Raw genomic sequence first — 27,922 nt, forward strand, 5'->3', positions numbered from 1 at the left:
GAGAAGAGAAGAGAAGAGAAGAGAAGAGAAGAGAAGAGAAGAGAAGAGAAGAGAAGAGAAGAGAAGATGAGAACTCTTTTTTTCTTTCAACAAGAGTGACAAATTAAGCAACATGAAAAGTGCTTGGCAAAGTAGAAATCGCAAAACAAAATTGAGAGATTTACTATATTAAAGCATTTGTTTAAAATCATTTTGTGCTCTAGAAATGACAATTTTTTCAAAGTTGCTTTGTGTAAAGTGATTATCACTCTTGTGGAAGCATGGTAGACACTCACTACATGGTATTTTCTTATTAGAATTTCTACTAGATGTATTGATCTGACAACTCCATTTAATCCTGTCAACAAAATATGTACTATTCATAGGACTTTCTTAAATTAAAATCCTTGTCAGTAATAGTCATAATACTAGTATTAGTCGTAATTAATATTAGTCATAATACTAAGGGTACTTCAGTTTGAAAATCATAGGTTTATAATTCAATTTACTATAATATATATTAAGCATTAATATAGTTCTCAATTATTCATCTTAACTTTATTGTTAATGACATCTCTTTGCTCACGATTTTCTTTTTCTCAAAATACCTCCTTCTCTTGTGTACCAGGATACCACAAGTCCTCTTCCTCTTCAGTCTATCTGTGACTTCAGAATCTCTATTGCCAACTCCTCTTCTAGCAGACCACTGGAATTGCTCAAGCTTTCAGTCTCATCACTTCTCTTAGTCTACAAATTTTTCTGGAGCAAACTGATCCACCACCATAGTTTCAATGATTTTCTACATCTTGATGACTTCAAAATTTATATATTTAGCCTGAGCAATTCTTGGAATCTCAAGGACTGTATATTTATTGCATTCTTGCTATCTCCTACTTGCTATCTTGGAGGCAGCACAGGCACAACTTGCCCAAACCTAAATGCAACTGTTGCTATCCTTCTAAACCTTCTCCAGGTCGATAAAGGGTAACACCACCATTCTGCCGCTCCAGCCAGAATCTATCAAGGAATTCATACTTGACTCCTCCCTCACCCTCACCTTCTACTGTCAGTCATGAAGTCTCAATCCTAAATGACTTCCCAAGACTCCAATTATTTCCATTCCCACCCACCACCATGGTCCAAGCTTCTGTCATTTTTTTATCTTGGACAATTCAGTTTTTAGCCTTGCTGAACTCACTCTTTAACCTTGCTGAACTCAGAGATTAGTGAGTAATCTCTAGCAATTTACTGGTCCTTTAATAAAATTAGAAATCAGAATATAAAGCCAAAGCCAATACACCTGAAAAAAGTAAAGCCCATGTCTACATGTCTAAGTAATAAATAAACTAAAGAAAAAAATCACAACAAATATCATAAAAGGTTTAGAACTGAATAAAATAATTTTGCATAAAAATGTGTGTGAAATAAAGATTTAGAATTGTGATTCACAAGCTTAAATGAAAATACTGGGAAACAAGAAAAATCACACATTAACTAACCTTTTAATCTAAAAAAAAAAACCCCCAGAATAAAGTAGAATTTTTAAAAGTAGAAGAAAAGGAATTATAAAGAAAGAAAAGGAGTAATTACAACAAAGAACTGAAAAAATATCTGGTTAATCAACAAGCTCAATAGTAATTTTTTGAAAGAAACTAATCAATAGACATATATAGGTCCATACTGGGGTGCTTCAGCGGCTCAGTCAGTTAAGCTTCCAACTCTTGATTTCTGCTCAGGTCATGATCTCAGGGTCCTTGGATGGAGTCCTGCTTAGTTGGTTGGTCAGGGCTCTGCACACAGCAGGCAATCTGCTTGTGATTCTGCACCTCCCCCCCCCCCCCCCCCCCCCCCCCCCCACCCTTTCTCTCCCCCTCCCCTCCCCAAAAAAAAAAAACCTAAAAAAAAAAAAAAAAAGATTCCCTCTCTCTCTCTCTCCCCCCCCTCAGCCCCTTACCCCCACATGCTCTCTCTCTCTCTCAAGTAAATAAATAAATCTTTTAAATTCATAACATACTATGAATTTATTAATGCAAATATCTTTGGAAACTTGGAGTGATCACTCTTTTAGAAATATGAATTAGGGCGCCTGGGTGGCTCAGTTGGTTAAGCGACTGCCTTCAGCTCAGGTCATGATCCTGGAGTCCCAAGATCGAGTCCCGCATGGGGCTCTCTGCTCGGCAGGGAGTCTGCTTCTCCCTCTGACCTTCCCCCTCTCATGCTCTCTCTCTCTCTCTCATTCTCTCTCTCAAATAAATAAATAAAATCTTTAAAAAAAAAAAGAAATATGAATTAATAAAATGACTCAAGAGAGAAAAAGAACTCAAAATACTGGATAACTTTTAAAGAAACTAAATACATAGTTGAAAATCCCCTTCTAACATATATACTGGGGGCAAAGCCTGGGTGGCTCACTCAGTTAAGTGGTTGCCTTCGGCCTGGGTCATGATCCCTGGGTCCTGGGATCCAGCCCCACATCGGGCTCCCTGCTCAGCGGGAAGCCTGCTTCTCCCTCTCCCCCCACTTGTGCTCTCTCTCTGACAAATAAATAAATAAAAATTTTTTTAAAAGCCTAACGTATATACTGGGGCTCAGATGGTTTTATAGGCGAATTTTTAATCCAATTTTCAACGAACTAATAATCTCAATTTATTGCAGATAGTTGCAGAGAAGAGAAAAAGAGAAAAGATACCCCAGTTCATCTTATCAAGCTAGTATAACTGCCATATCCAAACCAGAACAAAAAAAGCATAAGAAAGGAGAATTATTGACCCATTCCCCTAATAAGCATGGTTATAAACTAGTAAATAATACATTATAAAATCTTGCCTCTCTGTATAACACTGACTCCATACTTTTGACCACACTGGCTCTCATATTTGAGAAATGGAATTTGAAAACTTCCAATGATGTTTAATTGGATTTAACTGGACTTTTAGCCATTTTTTTAATGCTCCACGACATGTTTTTACCTTTTTTTTGCTTTTTCGGATTTCACTAATTCTAGTAGTTTCCATTACCTGACTCTTTTCAGCTCTCTTCCTATGTTCTCATTCCTAACTTCTTTCTCTTCTGCCCCTCTATCCTGGGAATTAACACCTAAGGCATGACATATTGCTCCTCTTGGTTTATATCCCCTCCCTTGAAGAGTGCACCATTCACACATGTCCAGCAATCCTCATCATATCAGTAACTCTCAGATTAAAATGTTCCCCCTCTGCTGAACAGAACCTAGACCTGTCAGATACTTATTCCCATTGTGCATATCACTCCACAAGTTTAATTTGACTAAAACTATACTATTTCCTCTGTCAAAAAACTGACTTCCAATATCCTTGTCTTCACATCACTTTTGCCACTGTCATGGTTTTTGCTACCAAGCTTGCCAATTTGGCATTATCATCTTGAATTTCTCCTTTCATTAGCTGCAGCCATCTGATTCAGTCCTTAATAATATATCTCATATTTGTCTCTTTCCATCTAGTCCTATTTCAGCTCTCCTTGCCCAAGGGCCTGTCACGAATATAGAGCACAGCATCTCAACAGCCTTTTGCTTTCCTCCAATCTGCACTGCTCACCACTGCCAGTTTTTTATTAAAGCATCTCATTCATCATTACATCCCCATTTTTTGTTCTTCTGTGGTTCACTATTTCTTATTGTAACAGGACTGTGAGATGTTAAAATTCCTCAAAATCAGTTCTTAAAATCTAACTAACATTATTTCCCATTTCTAGTCTGAATATCTCTATGTCCCATAGTACAATAATCATTATAAATTAAATCATAAGTCAATCACATTGAAAGCTAAAATAAAGACCTCCTACTTTAGAATTGTAAATAATATCTTTGGCTATGGAATCAATATTACATTTTTAGTCACATCATGCTTTATTTTATTTAAAATACATCAAAATTGAAAATTTGGAGAGATTAAACTGAAAAAGGAGTTTATTAATCAGTGGGCATTTTTTAGCAGATTATTTTCTTGTTCTTTAAGTGTTAGCTTGTTTAAAGACAAACAAGTTGTAAAAAAATATATTTTTTTTAGGATGGTGACTAGTCTTTGAAAGGTAACATTTGGCAGTGATTGTTAATTTGTTTGTTCCATAGAGGATAGGGAAGACGCTTGAAATGTCTTGTCTGACATTATCATAAGGGGGTTTATTAAGAAAATTGCCCGTAACTTGTACTAATCTGTGGTTTCTGCATTTTCCCTTTGGCTTATGCTTTCTAATTCCCTGGTCCCAAACCACATCAGTTGTTTCTTAATTTACCTTAAGCCACATATCATCATGACAATATCTGTTACTCAAGACCCCTGAGTCCCTTGCCAACCTCAGTGGTTATTTAATATAATGGCAAAGATTATGTGATTGACAATGAAATTAGATCTCAAGCTGATACCAAAAACAGTGACCTATCCTAGGTAGATATCTAGATCTTGGATTTGTTCTGCCCCTGTCCCTTACATTGTCCAAAATTCTTAGATTACTTTACAGAAGGATTTCCTAATAATATCAAGTACAGCATCACAATCACAATAGTCTAAGAGTAGCATTGCTTAAATAATAAACTGGTTTCTCTTTTATAATTCATTGTGACAGAAATTATCTAGTCTTATTTTTTAAATTTAACTTTTCTATATTCTTGTATGTTTATATCCACAATCTTGGTCTCATGAGTATTGTTTGTAGAAACATAAATAGTGTTTGTTTGTTTGCCCAATTGCATTTTGTCCCTCAATTTTATAGCAATTTTTATTTTAAGTGTATACATTAAGAATACATATTTTTACTTAACTAATATTTTATTCCAATTTAGATAATTACATTATTTTATATAAATTAAAATAAAGTTCATGAAATTTAAGTTATAAAAAAAGTACCCTTAAGTTTTTTCAAGTTTAGAGATTTATTCCCCAAATCCTTCAAAACAAGAAATGAGACTGTCAAATTTTGGCTATTAAACTTCAGGATCATATATGCCTTTAGTATTAACTTCTAATCCTTTAAGCAAACTTATATTGATAAATTTATTGGAGTATCTACATAAATAATTTTGTTGAAAGAAGAATAATTCATTAGTGATTCTTATTTAAATAAATTTAATAAATGTACATTTTTATCAAAGTATTAGATATTTTTCCTTAATGGGAAAAAATATTCTTAATTCTTATTTCCCTAGAACTTTTTGAAAAACGTTATTTGCCAACTCTTTTTCATAAAGAAAATGACACACTCAAACATTTATAGCCTCAAAGAGTAGATTGCAAATATAATTTACATGTAGCACTTCTTACCTTGAGATGAGATTTCTTAGCCAGCATCGTACACTGCTGTTTCTAACATTAATTTCTCATTGCCTGGTAACCTCACTACTAACTAAAAATGTGTTCCACTGGCTCATAAACAATTATATCAGTCCCCTGTGTGTGTAACAAGAGACCTTAACCACAGAACTGGGAAATAAAAGGAAGAATTATGCCAGAAGTGACAACGGTGCCAGAAACCTGCTTTGCAGTGATTGGCTAAATGGGGCCAACCAGTTGAGTTTCATTCATCAGACTTGTTGAGTTAACCTTTACAAGCTTTTTTTTTTTTCTTTCATTTTCTCTATTTTTCTTTTCTGGAGTCTCCTTTGATTTCATGCTGGCTTTTTAAATTGAGGATAAAGTTAATTCACTTAACAATGCCACAGCTGGAATTAAGTATGCCTCTTCTCCTACCGCTGAGGGGAGGGGCCGTTGCTGGTTGGTGGTGTCTTATTGGATGCCCAACACCCTTGAGGGCTGTTGCTGAATCAGTGGTGCCTCTAGCGACAGACAAGAAGTTAACTAATTATGAACATATGGTTTGGCAGACACCTTGTTAGCTTGCTGCTGCGTAGGTGTTTGGAAGGAGGTAAAGGGGAAAGTTTGAGGTAGAAGGTGTGGTTAAAAGTCCCACTGACAAGCCTGGGGGAGATTTGATTGATCCTAATCTATTCTTTTTGTCAGGAATCAGCATGCTTCTGGCAGCAACAGCTTGGTAATAACAGAGATTTGTGGCCCTTAAGCTCTTGTGGTGATAGTCGGCACACGACCAGTCAACTGGCTCCTTACAAGGCCCCCATTTAATTGGCCACAGTGGTGGGAAGAGAAATGAGATTTTAGGTCAAGGTACAACACATGGCCTACCTGAAAGGGTTCACAATGATCTGAGGCACAGATGTCATCTTTTATTGGCGTGATTCTCTTACAGCCTGATTGCCATAGGAGAAGCCTTGAATAAGGGCTGCAGGAGAGCCTTCAGCAAAAGCCATGCAAGTACACTATTTGTATTTGAATTACCTAGAGAAAAAGGCAGATGTAGAAAGGATAGGGAAGAGACATAGTAGACTAGATTGTGACTGGGTCTGATGAAGAATAAAGTGGATTTTCAATTGTATGAAAAGGAAGATTTCTTGAGAATTTATTGGGGAGATTGAAATATTCTTTAAATTGTATGTCTGTCAGATAAATTGGAAAATCACACACGTTTGGTATTCAGCTGCATAGCTGTAACCAGAAAGATATCTTTTCCATTATCCACAAATTTGTATACCATACTTGTACTTGGTATCCATCACTTATCCCCATATATTTAGGGTGTTGTAGTCTCTGTACCATAAAGACTTCCACTCAAAGTCAGTCATAATCAATAGGGATATCGTCAGTTTTTGTTCATTGACTCTTAGATCTGTTGTCTGAGTTTTTTCAACTTAATCTAAAACTAAATTTCCTGGATACAAAAAAACAAAAAAAACAAAAACTTCCACAATGTCTATGGAGGATTAGTTTAGCTACCAGGAAACACTGCTCTTGAAAGATCTGCTAAATATTTTCAAATCTTTGTCCTTTACTTACTGATTTTCTTATGTTAGTTGCTCAGGGTAGTGTAGATAATATAGATGTTTTACAGATCACTTCAAATAGCATAGATAATTATATAAAAGTGATTATGTAGCCTCCCTTACTAGAGTGTCACTAACAACTTTACAGCGTTTATTAGTGAACTCATAGATGGGAGAAGAGTTACCGATATGACTAAGTAGACTCATTTCTATGCTCTGCCATTACACAAAATACACATGAACAGTGTTGGGTGTGAGTGAATATGTGTATGTGTGTGTGTGTGTGAATATGGTTATTGTTTTCCTGATTATGGTTTATGCAGACTTTCTTTTATGAATTAACTATAATTCAGTTTAAATACCCAAAATTCTACATCTTGATGAAAATATAATCAGAGGAAACTTGGAATAAGAAAGACAAGAAATGTGACAGTATAGAGCATGGGATCTGTAGTTTGCTAGTTTGGGGCAAGGATGTAATACTTAGCAACAATGTGACCTTGAGAAAATTGTTAACTTCCTTATGTTACGATTTCCTCATCTGTAAATAGCACCTGTCCTACCTGATTTACCACAGGTGGTGGGTGTAAGGATGAATTGAGTTAATGTACATAAAGTTTTTATCATCAGGCCTGGCACAATTTTTGTACAAATATATGTTCACTAAAAATGAGACAGACAGTGACATGCATTATTCTCATATAGTTCTAACTGTCTTTAGGTGGCCTGAAACCTCAGAGTATATTTCACAGAAACAGGGAATCCAAAAAAGTTGAGGATCTATCAAGTCTAAAAACAGAACTTATTTAGGTCATTAGGTAAAGAAATCGCACAGAGCAAAAGCGTTCAATAGGGTCTCTTAGGTGAAGGGAAGTTTGCTCCCAATAATATACCTGCCTGCCCCACACTAAGAGGTGACACTGGGAACTCACAGATCAGTGCTCTATCTCTGTAGAGCTTCTAATTTTTGAAAAACACCTGTAATAGGGCCAAAAGAGGATGGGTTTTCATCAGACTATCTATGTGATTGGTCTGATTAGCTGACTGGCGCCACTTGATCGTGGTGCCCTGCCTACAGCAGGTGTTATATATTTGCTTCTGAAAATAATCCTTTTTTCTAGAGCCTTCATTTCAGCTGATGGAAGTTTATTGAGCAGATCAATAATAAGATCATACCCAAAAGAGTCCTAATTCTTTAATGTTGAACTACTACTAAATCTACTTTTGTTTGCTTATTTTGTAGTGAACTGTGGGCCGAGTGCCTGCAATGTATTATTTTGAGACCTGGGTGCATAAATCAGTTCACTTTTTCTTATATATATAAATGTCTATTACTCACCTACACCCTAGTAGTTTGCTTTATTGTTTGTTCTTTTACATTAAGCCATTTCAATCATTAAGATAGTTTATTTTAATGGAGAAAATATCTATTTGAAGCTTGTATAAAGATAAAACTTTCTATCAATATTAAGAATACCTGTGTGTTTTCCATGGAATCATGTGTAACATTTGAATTATATATTTTGCTTTTAACAGACAAATTAAAAAATATGCTTTCCTGAATATTATCTCATGTATTTTTATTCATTTAAAACATATATCCTTGGGGTACCTGGGTGGCTCAGTTGGTTAAGTGTCCAACTCTTGATTTCAGTTCTGGTCATGATGTCAGGGTCATGAGACTGAGAGCCCCACATCAGGCTCCATGCTGGGTGTGGAACCAGCTTAAGATTCTCTCTCTCCCTCTCCTTCTGCCCCCCACCCCATTCTCTCTCCATCTCTCTAAAACACACACACACACACACACACACACACCATATATCCTCTACTTGTCCCCTTAGAAATAACTGCCTATAGCTTTAAGATTTTTCCAGGCTTTACTTTAAACTAGAAGTGGGAATTTTAGGACCAGAGACTATTTGCCAAGAGAGCATTTAGATCATTTAATTCAACAACATTTTTTTTTTATTTTATGTTTACAGAAGAGAACCAGATTGATTACAGTGATGTGATGCTCAAGTTCACACAATTGAGACCAAAACCCAGAATGTCTGTCACATGTTTCTTACATGAAAAGTTCTATATGTATATTTAAATTTTTAGAATAATTGGATAGAAATATACAGTAGACTTATGATAAAAAAAATCAAGTTGTTATTACTGTAATTTTATGTATAAATAAGAGAACCTTATCTTGCTTAGGGCATGTTTTGTTGTTTTAATGATTAGCATAGGAGCCATTCTTAAATCAAACTTCCTACGTTTATCAATTGTCTCAGGATGTCAAGACTTCATGGCTAGTAAAACTTTTTATTCAGTTGAAGACTAAACAAAACTAGGACCCTCTGATTGTACTTCAGAAAATATCTAAGTGATTAAAGTCTTTCTCAGTAAAATTTTACCAGAATTCACAAAAATCATTATTTATGTTAAAGTAGACAAGGAACATCATTATTTACTTGCAACTGAAACATTTTCTGCATTAAGAATTATCTAGGCTAATAATGGTTTTAAACTCCTTTCTGAGGGAGACTGGGATTTCTCTAGTGAAAACCTAAAGTGGTAGTGAGGAACAAAGAGGTGACCAAGCACACAGGCAGGCTTCTGAGTTTCTTCACTCACATTCAAAAGGGCAATACAGTAGTTTAAAAATATGTTCACAACTTCTCTGACGCTCCTTTCTTCAAGAGATGGAGCCCAATGCTTCTGTCCTTGAGTGAAGACTAGACTTAATGACTTCCTTGGAACAAATGGATTATGCCAGACATAATCACATGGGTCACTTTAAGACTTCCTCATGAAAAACATGGCTTCTGCCTTGCCATCTCTCTGGGATCACTCATTGTGGAGGAAGCCAACAGCCGTGTCTTGGGGACACTCAGGCAGCCACAGGAAGAGGCCCGTGTGAAGTATTGAAGCCTCTGTGAATGGCCATGTGGAAGCAGATCCTGCTGTCCCAGTCAAGTTTTAGGAAGACTGCAGCTCTGTCCTGTGGTTCTAACAAAGTAGGGCCACGGGTTCCATAGTTCCATTAAATATTAGTAAATACTTAATGATAAAAATAGCCCAGGGCTCAAATAAGTGTGAAGAAGTCAGAATAAACAGATTTCAGAAGACTTCATTCCTGCAGAATTTCAAAAATTATTTAACATGTATGATATATATACATTGTGGCTCTGGGTGATTCTAGACCTAAAGGGACTTGACTGCCTTCATTTGATCCTAAATCTTGGTAGGATGCTTTTCTAAAATTTGTAGACCTGACTAGTAGGAAAGAGCTCTTTACCACTAATTTGGTGGCAAGACATTTTCACCAATGGCTAAATGTTGGAGCCAGGTCTATCTTCCAATATAGTAATGGATCATACACATGCAAGTGATAGATATGAACAAGGTTGTCACACAAGTGTTCAGTGTAAGACAGATGTCTTAATAATACATGTTTTAATAATACATTTTTTCCTATGCTATATACTCTCCTAAATGCTTCTGAATAATAAAACCTATTTTACAGATCAACAAACTAAGTTTCAGAAGAATGGCTACTTGCTTGAGGTAGAAAACTGTTAAAATGGTCCAGTGGGGAATTCAGTTTTTTCTCCATTATGCTCCTAGGCTGCCTCCATTATGATCCTGGCATACCCAACTCTATCTGGATTTCTCAACTTCTCTACTCACTCCAGTTACTCATAGCCTTGGACATACCTCTCTCCTCTGTCTCATTTCCTATTTTCCTCCTTTTTCAATGACTATCAACAATTTCCGATCTTTCTAACCAATATTTATTGATCATTTATTACACTTTAAGCAGTGTATTTACTATAATTGTTAACTTATTTGTGAAGAAACTGAAAGATAAGTAATTTCTTCAAGGTCACACAAATTTTGAAGTTATTGGGGTTAGAACTTAGATCTGATTCTAGTACCCATGCTCTTCACCACTTTGCACATTTCCATGACCCATTTTATTCAAAGAGCTTGCTCCTGCACCTGAATTAATGTAGCTCATATATTTTCTGTACCATTTGTAGGGTCCTAGCATACAGAACCATATTTCACTTATTAATGTTATATAAGTGTCACTTTTTGTTTCATAGAAAATTATATATACTGTATGATTTCATTTTAAACATTATATATATATATATATATATATATATATATACACACATAGTTTTAAGTAGTGTGTGTGTGTGTGTGTGTGTAATGTCACTTTTCAACTACATTATAGACTAATTAAAAACTAGGAATCGCATCTTGAGGAGATACCAATGCCTGGCAAATTTAAGTAAGCTGGTTGGTGTGATGTGATATGGTGGAAACATTGTTAAGCAAAAAGAACCAAAGAAAGCACTTTCAATATTTCCTGAAGTTTCCATTAAACAGCTTTGATAGTTATGCTCAGAAAAAGTGAAACTCTGATTGCTTTGTAATGTGTTCATGAATCTTAATGATCTGGCTCTCACTTCCTTTCAAGTCTTGGCTTATATTTCCATCATTCACAGGCTTGGCGATTCTCTATCCACACTCCATGCTCTCTAAGTAAAACCACACTTTCCTTTGTTCTTGCATGTGCAGTGATTTGCTTTGTTTTGTTTTTGGTTTTGGTTTTGTTTCCCTGACTGGAAATCTTCTACTTGTTCTTCAAAACCCAGATCCATAGTTCTCTTTTTGGCAAGGAAGCAGTCATTCCTTTTTCTCTGAACTCTGTTAGTGTATTTAAAGCATTCCTTGATGCCAGCTCTAAGTGTCTCCCTATATATCCTTAAGCAGCTTCAATCATGTAGGATAGAAAATATTTTATAATTATTAAGAACATGAACTTTGAATGTAGATAAAACTGGATTCAAATTCTGACTTTGTCTCTAAATACCTCTAGGACTTTGGTCAAGTTGCTTAACTTTTCAGTCTCAGTCTCTTTTGGCATAAAATAACAATGTTAATAACCTTACAGATTCTTGCAAGGATGATATGATAAAATATACAGAGTGTCATGCATTTATAATTTTGTAATATGATTAATATTACTTTAATATATCTTTATATTTCACTAATTAACACTATGTCTAAAGTCTCACTTAATAAATTTTTGCAGAAGGAATATATGAAAAATAAATACTTGTATATCAATGTTTCCATTATACACAAATTGACTACACAATATGACCATAATGGACTCTTGCAGAATCAAATTAAAAAGCACAAATTTAGGGGTGCCTGGGTGGCTCAGACAATTAAGCATCCAACTCTTGATTTCTGCTCAGGTCACGATCTCAGGGTCATGAGATGGAGCCCCCCGTTCGGCTCTGTGCTCAGTGGGGAGTCTGCTTGAGATTCTTTCCCTCTGCCCCTACCCCTACTTGCTCTCTCTCTCCCTCTCTCCCTCTCCCAAATAATTAAATAAATCTTTTTGAAAAAGCACAAATTAGCAATAAATTGCCTAAATTTTGAAACCTGAAGAATACATTTAATAAATTACAGATATTCAGTGGTGGAAAGAACATTAGAGATTCATGTGACTCAGATCACTATATCAAATCAGTGTCCAAACCCAAACTTCCTGATAGTCTTGGCCACAGAGGACTTTTCAAATTAGCAAGATATTCAAATAAGACTGAAGTGTGGCAGCAATATGGTAGCCATAGTTCACAGCCAACTAAGATTTAAGACTTGGACACTTATAAACCATCTGGCTACAGATTTTTTAAGTTAAGATCTAGAAGTTCCAGATTTCTCTTCCTCCTTCTCCCCATTTGCTTCCAACATACTTTCTCAATAAAAAAGAGACTAGGTCTAAGATCATAAAAACTCTCTCATTCTCATTTGTCTTCCAACCTAAGATTTCTTGAGTGAAACAAGGCCTAGAGTGGTATCTCGTTGTCTTGACCAAAGGACTATTGGATGAATCTCTCAGGGCCAGAATATCTCCTTTAGGGAGGTATATATCTGTTTTCAGTTTGAGGAAGTATATGCTGGCTCTCATATTTTTCAGTATTTATCTAGCATAGAGTAGTGGCTGAGAGATGGTATAAAGTACCCAAACTCTAAAATAGATTTCTCAGGTCAAAGTCTGCCTCTACCACTCACTAACTATGAATCCCAAGAAATATTTCTTAGATTTTCTTAATGTCAGTTCTCTCATTTGTGAAATGAGAATAAGAATAGCATCTAAATAGTATCAAAAGTATGTACTGAGAATTGAGCTCATTCATGTAAGGTTTTTAGATTAATTCCTAGTTTACAGTATGAACTCAATATACATTATGATTTAATTTGAATTCATGGCTATTTCATTGAATAAAACAATTCTTATTCAAATTTTAAATTCATTTTGTTGTTTCTAATTTTATAGCTTTGAGTTCTTTCACTGTTCCTATGCCTTCTTTATAATCAGGATTTGTAGAAACTGGAGAATACACTAAATGGGAATTGGGGCACTGACTCCACATTCACTGGGAGACTGTTGAATACATTGGAATCTCTGTTTGGACTTGGTCAATATCAGAATTTTGGAAAAGAAAAACAAATTGCTTAGTCTTTACTTTTATTGCAGTAATATTTTAACCTCCAAATTCTATTTAGGCTTTTACTTTTCAGCCAGTGGAAACACCATGACAAATTGTTTTTCTGCCTATATTATTTATCTCTATCTCCAGAGAAATATCTTAGGGACCCAGGCCTTAGTATTCAGAGGCAGTACAAGTAGATAAATGACAGTTATTTGTTATCTGACTTTATGGAATCCTTGAGGGAATGGGCTCTATCTTGTTCACTTTGTGATCACTTGTGAGTAGTACATTGTCTGGTGTCATGCAGCTCATTTAATAGATGTTGTATAAAAGAACTGTTTGGGGGTACATGGGTGGCTCAGTCATTAAAGCATCTGCCTTCAGCTCAGGTCATGATCCCAGGGTCCTGGGATCGAGCCACCCGTAGGCTCCCTGCTTGTTGGGAGGCCTGCTTCTCCCTCTCCCACTCCCCCTGCTTGTGTTCCCCCTCTCTCTGTCAAATAAATAAATAAAATCTTAAAAAAAAAAAAAAGAACTGTTTGAACATATATCTAACATGTGAGAAGTTCTCTGTGATGGAATATCTGTTGTCAACTCAGCAACTTTCCTGTTCTGATTAAATCATTCTGCTACGGTCTATAGCAACTTTATCAAACCAGCTCTACTTTGTTCAAAATTCCAAAAACTCCCAACCCCTTCAAAGTTCGTTCATGATCTCCTCCTTGAAATTCATAAAAAGAATATAAAGGGCCACAGAGGACTTTCCCAGTTTTCTTGATGCCAAACATTAATTTACTTAAATCTGTAGCTTCTCTAGTTTCCTTTTCCTTGCTTCCATAAAGAAGGGGTCCCTTTTTCTATTTAAGGCTTTAATTTCCATTGTTAATAGATCTCATTTCATTATTTCTTCTTGGGAAGCTTGCATTATTGATTGCCTCAGATGGATTCTTCTCATGAACTTTTAAACATTTGTCTCTTTCTGTCAAAAAAAAAAAGAAAGGAAGAAAAAGAAAAAAGAAAGGTGATGGAGCACTCCCAACTCCTTGTCCTTTTCTACCACTTGCCTATTTCCTCCCTTTGTTTTCATTTATTTTAAATTGCTGGGAGGAAAGGGGAATGGGGAGGTAGCATTCAGTGGATACTAAGTTTCAGTTTAGGAAGATAAAAAACTTCTAGAGAGGGCTGGTGGTGATGGTTGTATAAAAATGTGTAGTTAATGCCACTTAAAATGATTTAATTGGTAAGTTTTATGTTTATATATATTTTACCACAATTAAAAACAAAACAAAACAAGTTGCTTATGTTAAATGTTTCTATTTCTTCATCTTGCACTAATTCTTAAACTCTCTCCAGTCTGGATTTTGCTTCCATCACAGAAACAGCTCCTGCTAATGTAGCAGATAAGTTCACGTTGCTAAATTCAATGGGCAATTTTCAATCCTTACCTTAACTGACCTCTCAGCAGCATTTGGTAACTTTTTCTTTCTCTTTGAAATTCCCTCATCCCTTGTTTCTTGATGCAATACAGCTAGAGTTGTTTTTCTCCCCTTGAGCGACTCCTCTCTGTTACCAATCCTTTGTTCCCCCATATCTGACCATTATACATTAAGATTTTTCAAAACTCAACCCTAGCCCTTTTTATCTTTACATTGTACCCTTTTCCTAAGTTTTTTCATCAATGTCCATGCCTTCAGCTACCAACTATAAGCAGGGGACTATAAATACGTATCTCTGTGTAGACTTTTTTCTTAGTTCTAGATGCAAAAATCTACCACGCCTTCTAATCCAATTAGGTATCTTCAAAACGCTTCAAATCCAACATATACAAAAGTGAACTCAGGAATCTGTCAGCAACTCCCCACCCCTGCTCTTGCATCCCGCTCCCATCCCCTAAATATGGACCTTATCCAGTGTGTTCTCACTCAGTCAGTGACACCACCATCCAGCCAAGTATGAAAGCTAGAAATCGTGACAAATCTTACTTCCCCACCTTATTTCTCATATAACATCTATCACCAACAACTGGTACTTAAATCTCCTAAATATGTCTCAAACCTATCACATCTTTTCACCTCTGTCACAACCATACCACTCACCACCACCATCAAACTTGCCCAATCTACCTAATCTTCATCTGCTGGTAGATTCCAAACTGGGTCTTCCCATATCCACTGAGACCTTCCTCCAATCCAAACTCCACAATGCTACAAAAACAATATTTTAAGAATGTAAATTTCATCTTATTATCTATCTTTGTTTAAAACCATCTAATATTTTCACATTGTCCTGATGATAAAGACTAAAATCCTTAAGATAGTTTGTTAGACTCAGCATGACCTGTGCTTTATCTACATCTAGCACTTTTGGACTCTCACTTCTGAATTCTTTCTCTCTCACTTTCTCTCCCTCTCTCTCTCAAATCCAGTTACACTGACCTCAGAGATTGAGACATGACAATTGTGACATGCATAGCTAGAGGTCAGTTCCAATTGTCATTCATAGCCCAGAATTTGTTGAAGTCTGTTACGTTCTTTATACCAAACTTAGCTGGAAGGAGAAGGCTCATGGCTGGCACTATACCTGCCTACTAGTTTTACACAGGTGCTGATATGGTTGATCTAGATAACTAGTCATGTGGGAAAGACATGGAATATAGACTAAATAGAAAGAGAAATGATTTTAGTAAGCAATGAGTTCTTTAGGTATAAGATGAAATAACAGTGGTACCAATAGATATAGAGCACAATTGTAGGAAACCCATATTCACAGTACTGGAATCCTAAGCAAGCACGTATTATGTGTCATGCACTATGCTATATCTTAGCCATTTCTTTAATGAAGAAGTATTAAAAGGGAGCTAATTGTGATATGCCACTATAGGACTATTTAACAATTCTTGCAGAAACTCTTTAGAGAGTTACCCCTTCCTGAGGAATTCAAGAAGGATTTCACAGAGATGATATTTTATGTGGGGACTGAGGTTAGATAGTAGTTTGCCAAATGGAGAAGGGCAGATGGAATTTTAAGTGGAGGGAGGAAAACACAGATGGAGTTTAGATTTAACCACACTTTTAGTTGGAAAAAAAAAGTCTTCAAACCTGAAATTTCATCTTAAAAGTACACAATTGTCTACCATTATATAGCATTGAGAACAATTTTGCAATAAAATATTACTGTTTATAATATTTATAATCAAAAAGCTTTGGCCATTGGTCCCTTTCCCGCCAAACAAGGTGTTGCCATTAGGGTGACTTGCATCCTGCTGAAAGCAGTATGTCTGATGTTTAAGGCACAAAGACATTGTTTAAAGAAGCCTTATGATTTTGAACAAACTGGCCCAGCAGGGGGATTTTAACCTGCCCTCCCTAACAGGCACAACAGCCTGTGTTTGTAAACAGAGCCTTATTGCACTAGTGAGAGCGGACACAGAACAGTGTCAGCTCATTAATTGGGTGTCAGCTCCCTGCAGGGAAGAAAGCTTAATGAGTCATCTCATCATAAAGAACTGGAGCTCAAGGGAGGGGCAAATGGCTTAGAGAAAGGGAGAAAGATTTGTCCAGCAATAACTATGTGTATAGAAAAGCCTGAAGCCCACCTGTTGGGATAAAGAGAGAGCAGCATTTGGGAACGGATGGTTTCTCTGTATTCTGCTATTCAAAGGGAAACCTGAGTTTATGAACTTACAAATGCAGCAATTACCAGTGTGCATATTCATGTGTTCTGTGAGTGTAATAAATTAAAATTATTCAAAACATATTTTTCGTAATAAAGTTTATGAAGTTCTTCTCTTATTCTGTTCACAGTAGAAATATTGTCCAACTTTCCCACATAAAATCTCCTATAACAAAGTACATGCTACTCAAGGCTTGTTTGAAACTCAAGTATGTTCCTGATGCCTTCAGCAAACATGATGAAAAGATGTCAAATTTCTCTTGTGCTTCATAGTCATCGTCTAAAAACCGCTTAACAAAAAAATTCTTAAACCTGAGAAAGAGCCTCCTTTTTTAATTCTTATTTTCTAATCTAACCTAATAATCATATAAGAAGTTATGCCTAGTTTTCACATAATGCTGCAGGCTTACATCTGATGTTAGTTCATTATTAGAACTCTATGTTCTTCTACCTTGGGCTATTGGTCTTATTAACTTTTGAGATCTTTCAATATTTAAAAAATATTTAAAAAATTTTTAGGTATTTCCCCCAATTTGTTTACATTTTTACTTTGCTAATGGTATTTTCTCCATGAGTTTGATTAATAAATTGAATTTTAAACTTCTTTCTAATTACACTATTTTTCTCAGTCCCAGAAGAATCTCAGAATTTGCACATTTTGCTAATTGATTTCTCAATCATAGTGGCTTTTCCAGAACTTTTCCCCTCATATCAAATCACAAGTTCTTCTTTTTCTCATCCTCATCTACCCCCTGACCCCATGCGTGTTTTAACAATTAAATGTGTCATGTGTTTTGCTGAGAAAATGGGGAGGGTGCTAATTATCCATCACTTCCATGAATCTGTGATTTTCTTCTAAAATTGTTGTGGTTTTAGGTAGGTATCTATGTTCCCTCCCCTTAAATCTGGATGGGCTTGTGACTTCCTTGACAAATAGGTGGAAGGGGTGCGAAGTAAGGGTGGATTTAAAAAAGCCATGAAGCTTCCATCTTGTTCATTGAAACATTCCTTCTTGGAGACCTGAGCTGCAGTGTTAGAAATCCTATTACATTGAGGCCACCATCCCTGGACAGCTGATAATAGAGAGGCCAGCCACATTCAGAAGATCTGAGACTATATGGAGGGAGGAAGCCATTTGAGTCCTCTCTGCCCAAGCATGTGACATGTGAGTGAAGAAGTCTCCAGATGATTCCAGCTCCCTGCTTTTCAAATCTTCCTGGCTGAAGCTCTAAACACTGTGGAACACAAAGACAAACCATGCTTTCTGAGCCCAGCCCTAATTCCTTATGCACAGAATCTTAAGTATGATAAAAATAATTTTGTTTGGGTGTGGTTTGTTTTGCAGCAATAGGTAACTGGATCATCTGCCTACTACAAACCCATCTTTCAATGAGTAGAGAACATTTCTACACACTCCAACATTTGATATCTCTCTCCATAAATTTCCCTTTTCTTGTCTTCAAATATACGGTAGGGATTATATTGAACCAGCAGATTGCTCTGGGTAGTATGGACATTTTAATATTAACTCTTCCAATCCATGAACATATATATCTTTCCATTTGTTTGTGTCATCTTCACTTTCTTTCATCAATGTCTTATAGTTTTCAGAATACAGGTCTTTCACCTCCTTGGTTAAATTTATTTCTAGGTTTTTTATTCTTTTTGATGCAATTATAAATGGTATTTTCTTATATAATATTTTTTATATTGTTAGATTTGTTTTGCTAGGATTATGTTAAACAATTTATGAATCTATGTGCACAATTGTTATTTATCTGTATTTTTCTTTTTTTATGAGGTCATTGTCTAGTTTTAATATCAGAGTAATATTGGCTCATACAACGAGTTGGAAATTGTGCTTTCTCTGTTTTCTGAAACAATTTGTCAAAGCTTGTTACTACTTTTTATTTAATATTTGATTGAATTCACCTTTGAAGCATGCAAACCTCAGCTTTTCTTTGTGGGAAGCTTTTTAATTACTTAATTTTCTTTATTTGTTATATATGTATTCAGACTTTCTATTTCCTCTTGAGTCAGTTTTGCTAATTTTTACTTTTGTAGGAATTTGTCCATCTTGTCAAAATTGTCCAATTTTTAAAAAATGTTGATGATTTTTCTTATAATTTTTTAAAATTTATTTCAGTCAGTACTGATGTCTTTCATTGATTGCTGATTTTGGCAATTTAAATAATCATTTTTTTTGTATAATTTGTATGATTTCCATGTGATAACATACAACTTCTTATATAGTACAAGAACTTTCCAACAGTATACTTCTTTTTTTTCTGTTGAGGCTTTTGTACTATATTTCAATTATTTTGCCAATTATTTTTTAAAGAGATTTTACCTAAAAACATTATATTTAGCCAAGTAGCTACCATTTTGGGTGATTGTCATTCTGCATGTAGATGCAGATTCCCATCTGAGATAGTTTCCTTTTGACATGAAGCACTTCCCTTACATTTTTGTTGTGCTTGTCTTCTGGTGACATATTCCTTTAGCTTCTCTGTCTAAAATAAGTCTTTCCTTCACCTTTATTTTTTTAAAAATATTTTTGCTGGGTAGAGAATTTTGTAGTTACGTATTTTTCTTTCAGTTCTTTATTCTTCTTCTTATTATTATTTACTATTATTATTATAGATTTTATTTATTTATTTGAGAGAGAGAAAGAGAGCACGAGCAGGGAGGAAAGACAGAGGGAGAGGGAGAAGCAGACTCCTGCTGAGCAGGGAGTCCAATGTGGGACTGGATCCCAGGACCCTGAGATCATGACCTGAGGCAAAGGCAGATGCTTAACCAATTGAGCCACTCAGGTGCCCTTTCAGCTTTTTAAAGATGTTGCTCCACTGTCTTTGGGCTTCAATTGTTTCCAGGATTATATTTGCTGTTATTCTCATTTTTCTTCCTCCATATGTAATGTTTCCCCTCATTTAACCATTTTTATTTATTTATTTATTTAGTTAGTTAGTTACTTTATTTATTTATTTTTAAAGATTTTATTTTTATTTGTTTGACAGAGAGAGAGACAGCCAGAGAGGGAACACAAGCAGGGGGAGCAGGAGAGGGAAAAACAGGCTTCCCACAGAGCAGGGATCCCGATGCGAGGCTCGATCTCAGGACCCTGGGATCCTGACCTGAGCTGAAGGCAGATGCTTAATGACTGAGCCACCCAGGCGCCCCTCATTTAACCATTTTTAAAATGGCTTTATCAGGGGCGCCTGGGTGGCTCAGTCGGTTAGGCATCTGCCTTCGGCTCAGGTCATGATCTCGGGGTCCTGGGATCGAGCCCCGCATCGGGCTCCCTGCTCAGCAGGAAGCCTGCTTCTCCCTCTCCCACTCCCCCTGCTTGTGTTCCCTCTCTCAATGTCTCCCTCTCTGTCGAATAAATAAATAAAATCCTTAAAAAAAAAAATAAATAAATAAATAAAAATAAAATAAAATGGCCTTATCACTGGTTTTAAAGTAAGTTAGTTTTGAAGTACATTGGTGTAGTTTTTTTGTTATCGTTTGTTTTTGTTTTGTTTTGTCTCTTTTTTCTTTTTTTCATTTTTTCATGTTTCTTGTGATTCGGGTTTATGGAGCATCTTGCTTCTGTGGGTTTATAGCCCTGCTATGTCTTCAAATTCACTAATATATTCTCCTGCAGTATCTATTTGCCATTTATCCAATTCCACATATTTTTTTCTCAGGCATTATAGTTTCTATTCTTACAAATTCGATTTATGTCTTTTTATATCTTCCATATTTCTGTTTAGTATGCTCATTTTTTCTCTAGATTATTGTGCATATGGAATACAGTTGTAATAACTGTTTTTATGCCCTTATCTACTAATTCCATCATCTGTGTCATTTCTGGGTCTGTTTCATTTGATTTTTTTCCCCTTCTTATAAATTGTGTTTCTTTTTTTTTTTTTTAAGATTTTATTTATTTATTTTAGAGGGGGAGAGAGAGAGAGCACACATGAGCAGGGGGAGGGAGAAGCAGACTCCCCACTGAGCACAGAGCCCAATGTGGGGCTCCATCCCAGGACCCCGGGATCATGACCTGAGCCGAAGGCAGACGCTTAATGAATGAGCCACCCAGGTGTCCCATAAATTGTGTTTCTTACTTCTTTTTATGCCAGGGAATGTTTGGTGGGATTCCAGAGATTATTAATTTTACCTTATTGAGGAGTATATTTAAAATATTTTGTTTCTATAAATGTCCTTGAATTATTTTGAGGATGCAATTAAGTTACTTGGAAACTGATTGATCCTTTTCATTCTTACTTTTAAGATTTGACAAACAAGACCAGAGCATGTTTAGCATAGGGCTAATTTTTCAAAACTACTGAGGATAAAACCATTGAATACTCTCTTTGATGATCTATGGATTATGAGGTTTTCTACTCTGACTGAGCGGAATAGGAACAGAAACATTGTGTGCTCTGTGTGAATTTTAGAAATTGTTTCTCCTAACTCTTTCAGGTGGTTCTTTCTATGTTCTTGGATAGCTTCCACAATTAAGTACCATTTAATCAGTACTCAGTACACAGCTGAGTCTTCAAGGGGGACCCTTTTCTGATTTCCAGAGTTTTTACTCTGATGAGTTCTCTTTTATCCTGGTCTCTGCACTGTGAACTTTAGCTACCTTGACCTTTCTGGACTCTAAGGTCTACTTTCTCAATGCAAGGAGACTACCTGGCTCCACCTGGGTTCCCCTTTCCTGTGTTGTTGCCTGGAAACATTCAGACATTAAGGTAGAATGATTGTAGGGCTTAACCTCTTTTGTTTCTCATATTAAGGACTGCTATCCTTTATTGCCTTATGTACAAATATCTTTAGAAACATTTTTAAAAATATAATTTATCTAGTGTCTGAGTTGTTTCAGTCATGAGATCTATCTGGCCCCTTTTTATCCATCTTGGCCAGAAGTGGAAATCTTTCAAAATGTCCTTTTCATTTTTATGACCTTTAAGTTCATTTTCTCATTATGCCATTATTCGGTTTTTAATCCTGCAACACAGATCTTTATTTTTTGTCTACCATGTATGAAACACCAGGATAGACCTTGGAAATACAACAGTAAATCAAATAAGCATGCTACCTTGAGGGACTGACAGTCTGAGAGATAGGTATTAAGCACATATGATCATGAGTAAATGAGTGTGAAATAGCAAGCAAGAGGATATCTTGATTTGAATCCTAGCAAGACCACTTACTTCCTGTGTAATTTAGAGCAGGTTGCTTAATCTCTTCCAATCTAAATTTTCCTCAGATGAAAATGGAAATTATAATAATATATAAAAGTACACAATATCTTACAGTTTTGTGAGGATTCAATGAGATAAATTTTATAATGTAACAAAGCATGGTGTCTCATGCAAAGTAAATTATTAATAAATATTTACAAAATACTATGAAATGAAATGAAAGAGAAGTATGAGAACATATAGTGAGAGGCCCCATTTTGATAGAGTATAGATAAGTAGCAAGAATCAAAGTCTGAGAACCCCAAAGGGAAGGAAATATTCTGGAAGATAAAATTGGAGACTTTTACTTCTCTTCATTCTCACTAAGAAAATTTTCTTCCAGAACTCCTCTTGACTCAGAATTTTTTATGGTTTTTGACTTAGCAAGGGTATTTCTTTGTAAATCTTAACTATTCTATTTACATTTCTGAAACAACCATGACATGAAATTATTCACATAGTTAAATATAAGGACCAGCTGAAGGAAAAGAAAATGTCTAACCTTAGAACTTTGAATGATTTGTAAAATGATACTGCCTAATTCTGCTGGAGGAGTCATCAAACTGTACCCTCAGATTCCAGTAGAAAATAAATTTCTTTTCAGAACTTTAGTTAGAGATATCCATTAAGATACCCAACTGGCATGCATATGCACTATCATCCAATTATTTCATGAATACAAGTCACTTTTCAGAGAGCAAGCCTTGATCCTGAAATCAGGGGCTATATCTAAAATTTCTTTATGTCTCTTACAATACTAAATATAGCACTAAATATATTAACTAGAAGCTTTCCTTCAGTATTTTCCTTTAATTGGCACTGCCTTTCCTCACTCACTTTCATTTTCAAATACCCATGTTTGGCTTAAATAGTAATACCTTGAAAAATCTTCCTTTGCCCTAGCTAGACAAGACCTGTACCTCCTCAGAACACTGTGGTACATTCTCTTGTTCCTCTCCATTGGTCTTTACATCTTACCTGGTATTCATGTGTAAGCCTTATCTACTAGATTGCACGCTTAGTCTTCTTTATGCAGGATAATAGTAGTGTTATTTCATGCTTTCTTATTTACAAAGCTTATTCAGACACATCATTTTATTTGATTCTTATAATCTATGGTGTAGCAATTTTATTATCTCTCTCTGAAAATACTATTCAAAATTATTTGTAATTCAAAAAGGCTACCTTCAAACCCAGATACACCTTTATCTAGTAAAGTATACACATGAAGATGTTACCTAGTCTCTCTGAACCTTAGTTTCTTTACTTGTTTAACAAATGATAAATGTGTTTTGTTTAATGTTTGGTCTGTAGTTATACTCAGTAAATTATAGTCATTATTAACAATGGCAACAATAACAGATAAGTATATCAAGCTTGAATTGTCAATACATTTTAGCCCAGCATCTTGTGTTTGCTTCTCTTCCCCCACTCCATAATTCTAAATAAGAGAAATAACCAGAGAAAGTGGAACATATCAAATAATATCCCAATCCTATTTAAATTTGCTATTTGTCTCTGAATGTTTAGTTCAAAATTTATCTATGGTATTTTCTACATGTATTTATCATTTTATACATTAGAAGATTACATAAATATCATTTAGAATAATCAGATTAATTGAATTTACTGTCTTCCTTTGGTGAAGACAGTATTTCTAATGTACTATCAGAAATGCTTGCACTTTGAATTCTTGTCATGGCTCCTTGCCATAAAAATACCACCATCTTAACTAGCCTATATTTTAGATTATAGAATTTGGGAGAAGCCAGCAGACACATGTATAGGGGTCAAATCCATCACTGAATTTTTAGTAGCACCATGTGTCTGAGGCCATTCTCTCAGTGTTAATTGTATTTTTCAGAAACAGTGTGTCCTATTGACTTCAACTCCCTATGCTGATGGTGAAGCATAAGTCTCAGCTTGAGCCCAAGGATTTGAGTCTTGAGTCCCTGCTGGTATGTTCCTCATCTGAAAAGCTTCAACACATAAGATGGTTGTGAGATGTGTGATACAAGTTAAAGGAGCTCTCCTTGAGAGGATTTTGTATTTTCAACATTTTTAAGGATCTTCTCAGCTTTATTTACTGAATTTGTAAGACTTTTTTTCTTCAAAAAATTGAAAAGGAACATTTACCTATGCAGACAGTATTGCAGGAGTGTAAATGACCATACTTTAAGAGAGGATACTGTGTATAAAATGACAACATTTTATAAACATAGGTCAGGCCCTTTCATGCCTTTGTTTCAAAAGTTTTGACTTGGGGTTCAACTTTAAGAGTTGTAAGACGCAGCATACTTTGTAAATTCCAGCTAAGTAAGTTATAATTACAGTCCAGATTCCAATTAGGAAATTTCAGCATTGCTAAGCTGAGGAATGAAGCTTAAAGATACAATTAATATGAGCTTATATTAGAGGCTTTAGTGGAATTAATAAACTCTATAACAATGGATTATTACTCAATCTTGAACACAGACAACAGGCTCTTGCTGTCAATAACCAGCCTAGCAGACTACCTTCTATGTGCTTCTTTTGAATAGTGGTATTTTATTGAATAAAACCCCCTAACCAACGTAATTATAGAGAACTTGGATGATTTTAATGGAAAACAAAGAAAAAAAAGCACTTGGAATCCCACAGAATAAAGTTTCCATTTATCCCTCAAACATGAATAATGCAACACTGATTCTGAAGTATACAATAGCAAAGAATGGATAATGGAAAAGGCAAAAGAGAGTAAGGAAAAAGATGCTTTTCTTAGAAAGACTAAGATGATATAGAGATACAGAGATGTTAAGAAGATAAGAAATAAGAACTAGATTTTGGTTAGAAAGACCATCACAATGTATTGGCTACATCATATACCTGGGCCATTTCTTATCAGTATAGGGATAAATTCATTGCTACACCAAGGGAACATTAGTGGTTCCACTCAGTAACTTATTTTTTGACAAAATTTACCCAGGCAGTTCATTGGCATAAATTCAATCAAAGATCTGTCTTTTTTAAAAGCCCCAGCATCTCAATACTTCTGGCATTAATAAAATTATATTTTATTTACCTCTAAAACTGCCTTTCTCTGTGAATATCACATAACAAATGTAGCAGCCACATTGTTTAGACAGTGTCTTTCTAATTAAATATGGTTATTTTCCACTCTTCCTGTCAAATAACTATTTATGTTGAACTTCTTATTGAATTTATCTTTCCAGTGCACTGAAGATGGAAGAGGAGGAGGTGGATAAGGAGGGGGAGGAGGAGGAGGAGGAGGAAGATCATTTACTCCTTAAGAACTGCATTTTGAGGGGCACCTGGGTGGCTCAGTCAGTTAAGTAGCTACCTTTGGCTCAGGTCATGATCTTGGGGTCCTGGGATCCAGCCCTGCCTCAGGCTCCCTGCTCAGCAAGTAGTCTGCTTCTCTCTCTCCCTCTGCCTCTGCCCCTGCTCATGCTCTCTCTCTCTCTGAAATAAATAAGTAAAATCCTTATTAAAAAATTGCATTTTGAAGAGTAATTGGGTAAGTATGTGAAAAAAAAATGCTATTTACTTATGAATCCTTTGGAAATAAGGCATATAGAAAAAGTAAGCTATAATCAAGCTCTTCTCCCTGCCTCTTCTGTCCATGCCCAGCCACCAGTTGCCCACTCATGCACAACAAATATGGAGTTCAAAAGACCTGGGCCAAGAGTATGCTTCTTGTCCCAGTTTGAGTTACTCCAAAAGTAGAAACTCAGATAAAAGATAGAGTGAAAATGGAAGTGGAAGAAAACATTGATAGGAGTTGGGAAGTAAGATAGAGAAGAGACTTCAGCCAACAAAAGTAAATCTTCAAGTCCTATGTAGGCACCTGACTGAAGGTCAGTCTCAGTGCAGATGACAAGAACTAACACCTGAGGAACACACAACTCAGTTATCCCACACAAAGGACTGTTTTAGACTGATAAAACAGAATACCAAGACTGGTGGCTTAAACATTAGAAATTTACTTCTCACAGCTCCGGAGACTGGAGAATCCAATAACAAGTTTCAGGCAGGATCCAGTTTCTGGTGAGAGCTCTCTTCCTAGCTTGCAGTTGGCCTCAGCATCCCCATATGGTCTTTCCTCTGAGCACAAGCTGAGAGAGATCTCTGGAGTCTCTTCCTCTTTTCATTACAACACCAACCCTACTGGATTAGATCCCCACACTTATCACTTCATTTAACCTCTATCACCTCTTCACAGGTTCTGTCTCCAAATATGTCACATTGGAAATTAGGGCTTCAACATATGAATTTTGGAAGGACACAAACATGCAATCTCTTATCACGAGCTGAGAAATTTATATATCACTTCCCATCACTTCTGGCACTTCTGGACTACCACACGGGTCAGCAAGAGAGCTTTAGCAATCGGATAAAGATGTGCACATTCTAGAAGTGGGGTAGGTATACTATAGTGGTAAAGAAGAGGAAATACAAGTGGGGTGCCAAGAGCAGCTGCTTTACTTCCTTAATATTTTCTGAATAGACTGCTATAATTTCCCCAAGTAAATGAACTTAGCCATGCAGTTGAGAACTCAGAAATTCTGAATTCACTTCAAATCACCAATGGAAATGTGTAACAAGGATCAGTTTTTACTGAATCAGTTTGTTTTATAATTTTATTTTTTTTAGTATTTGTGCTTTCTTTCTATTGTGTCAAAATGAGACAATAGACATGGACTCTAGAATCAGTTTCACATTTTGATTTCTTTGTGAAAAAATAGGAAATTGTTTTTATTTACCCATATTTTCAAAGTGCATCTTAATTTTTACTGCAATTTTATTGCTTTCTGTACTGAATTTCTTACTTTAAAATAAAAATTATTGTTTTGAGTTCTCTACCTCAGCATCTTGTTCTTAGATAATATGGTCCTTTGCAGTTATTGTTGTTTGGAAATTTTTGTTTTTAAATTCAATAGAAGAAATAAGATAGCAATATAAATTTATTTACTCTCCTTCCTGAGACCACACTATACAGTATATATATGTACACTCCATAAATAGAACATAATAGAACCCAATATAAATAGAAAAGTCAGAGGTCATTAGCAAATTATATATTTCAACAAATTTCTGAATGATAAAATGCAGATGGAAGAGTAGTTATGGACATCATGGGAAACTGGAAAGAAAAGGTTAAGTTGCACAGATGAGTTTGCCTCAGACACAGAAGGCAATGGCAACAAGAAGAGGATGACTTTTTTTTTTTTTGAAGGGAATCACTTTTTTTTTTTGAAGGGGATCACTTTTTAATGCAGAATCCCAGAGAGTTTCAGGACTCTCTGGGGGAGTTGATTGGGAAACATAGTTGCATGAAAAAGTTTGGATGGAGTTAGAGATATATTTCCTGGAAATAATGCAGTAAAACAAACAAAATAGAATTAAAACTGACATGGATGTGATCACCAGCTCTGCATGACCCATATTCATACAATCAAAGTCATCTAAGCATTATATTGACATCATATCTTCAGAATCAACCTATAGATGTAGAAAAGAAAGCACACTTACGATGATACAAAAGACAAGTGTTATCAGACCAGAGAGATCAAGAGTTAGAGGTGCAAATTTGGGAAGAGCACTAGAAGTGGAGTGTTGCTGGCAACCTCATTTCAAAGTGGGGAGTGGAATGACTTCTG

General features: G+C 35.6%; 1 protein-coding gene across 1 annotated transcript in view; it reads right to left on the reverse strand.

Moving 5' to 3' along the window:
• GMNC (geminin coiled-coil domain containing) overlaps positions 1-14,945 on the reverse strand; it is a 54,757-nt gene extending 39,812 nt beyond the window's left edge. The window contains exon 1 of the mRNA XM_034990688.1: positions 14,802-14,945. Coding sequence (XP_034846579.1) covers positions 14,802-14,945 — 144 coding nt within the window. The remainder of the gene's footprint in view (positions 1-14,801) is intronic.
• Between the last annotated feature and the right edge of the window lie 12,977 nt (positions 14,946-27,922).

The sequence above is a fragment of the Mirounga leonina genome, unplaced genomic scaffold (genome assembly GCF_011800145.1).
Source record: "Mirounga leonina isolate KUSES-001 unplaced genomic scaffold, KU_Mleo_1.0 Mir_115, whole genome shotgun sequence".
NCBI classification, from domain to species: Eukaryota; Metazoa; Chordata; class Mammalia; order Carnivora; family Phocidae; genus Mirounga; species Mirounga leonina.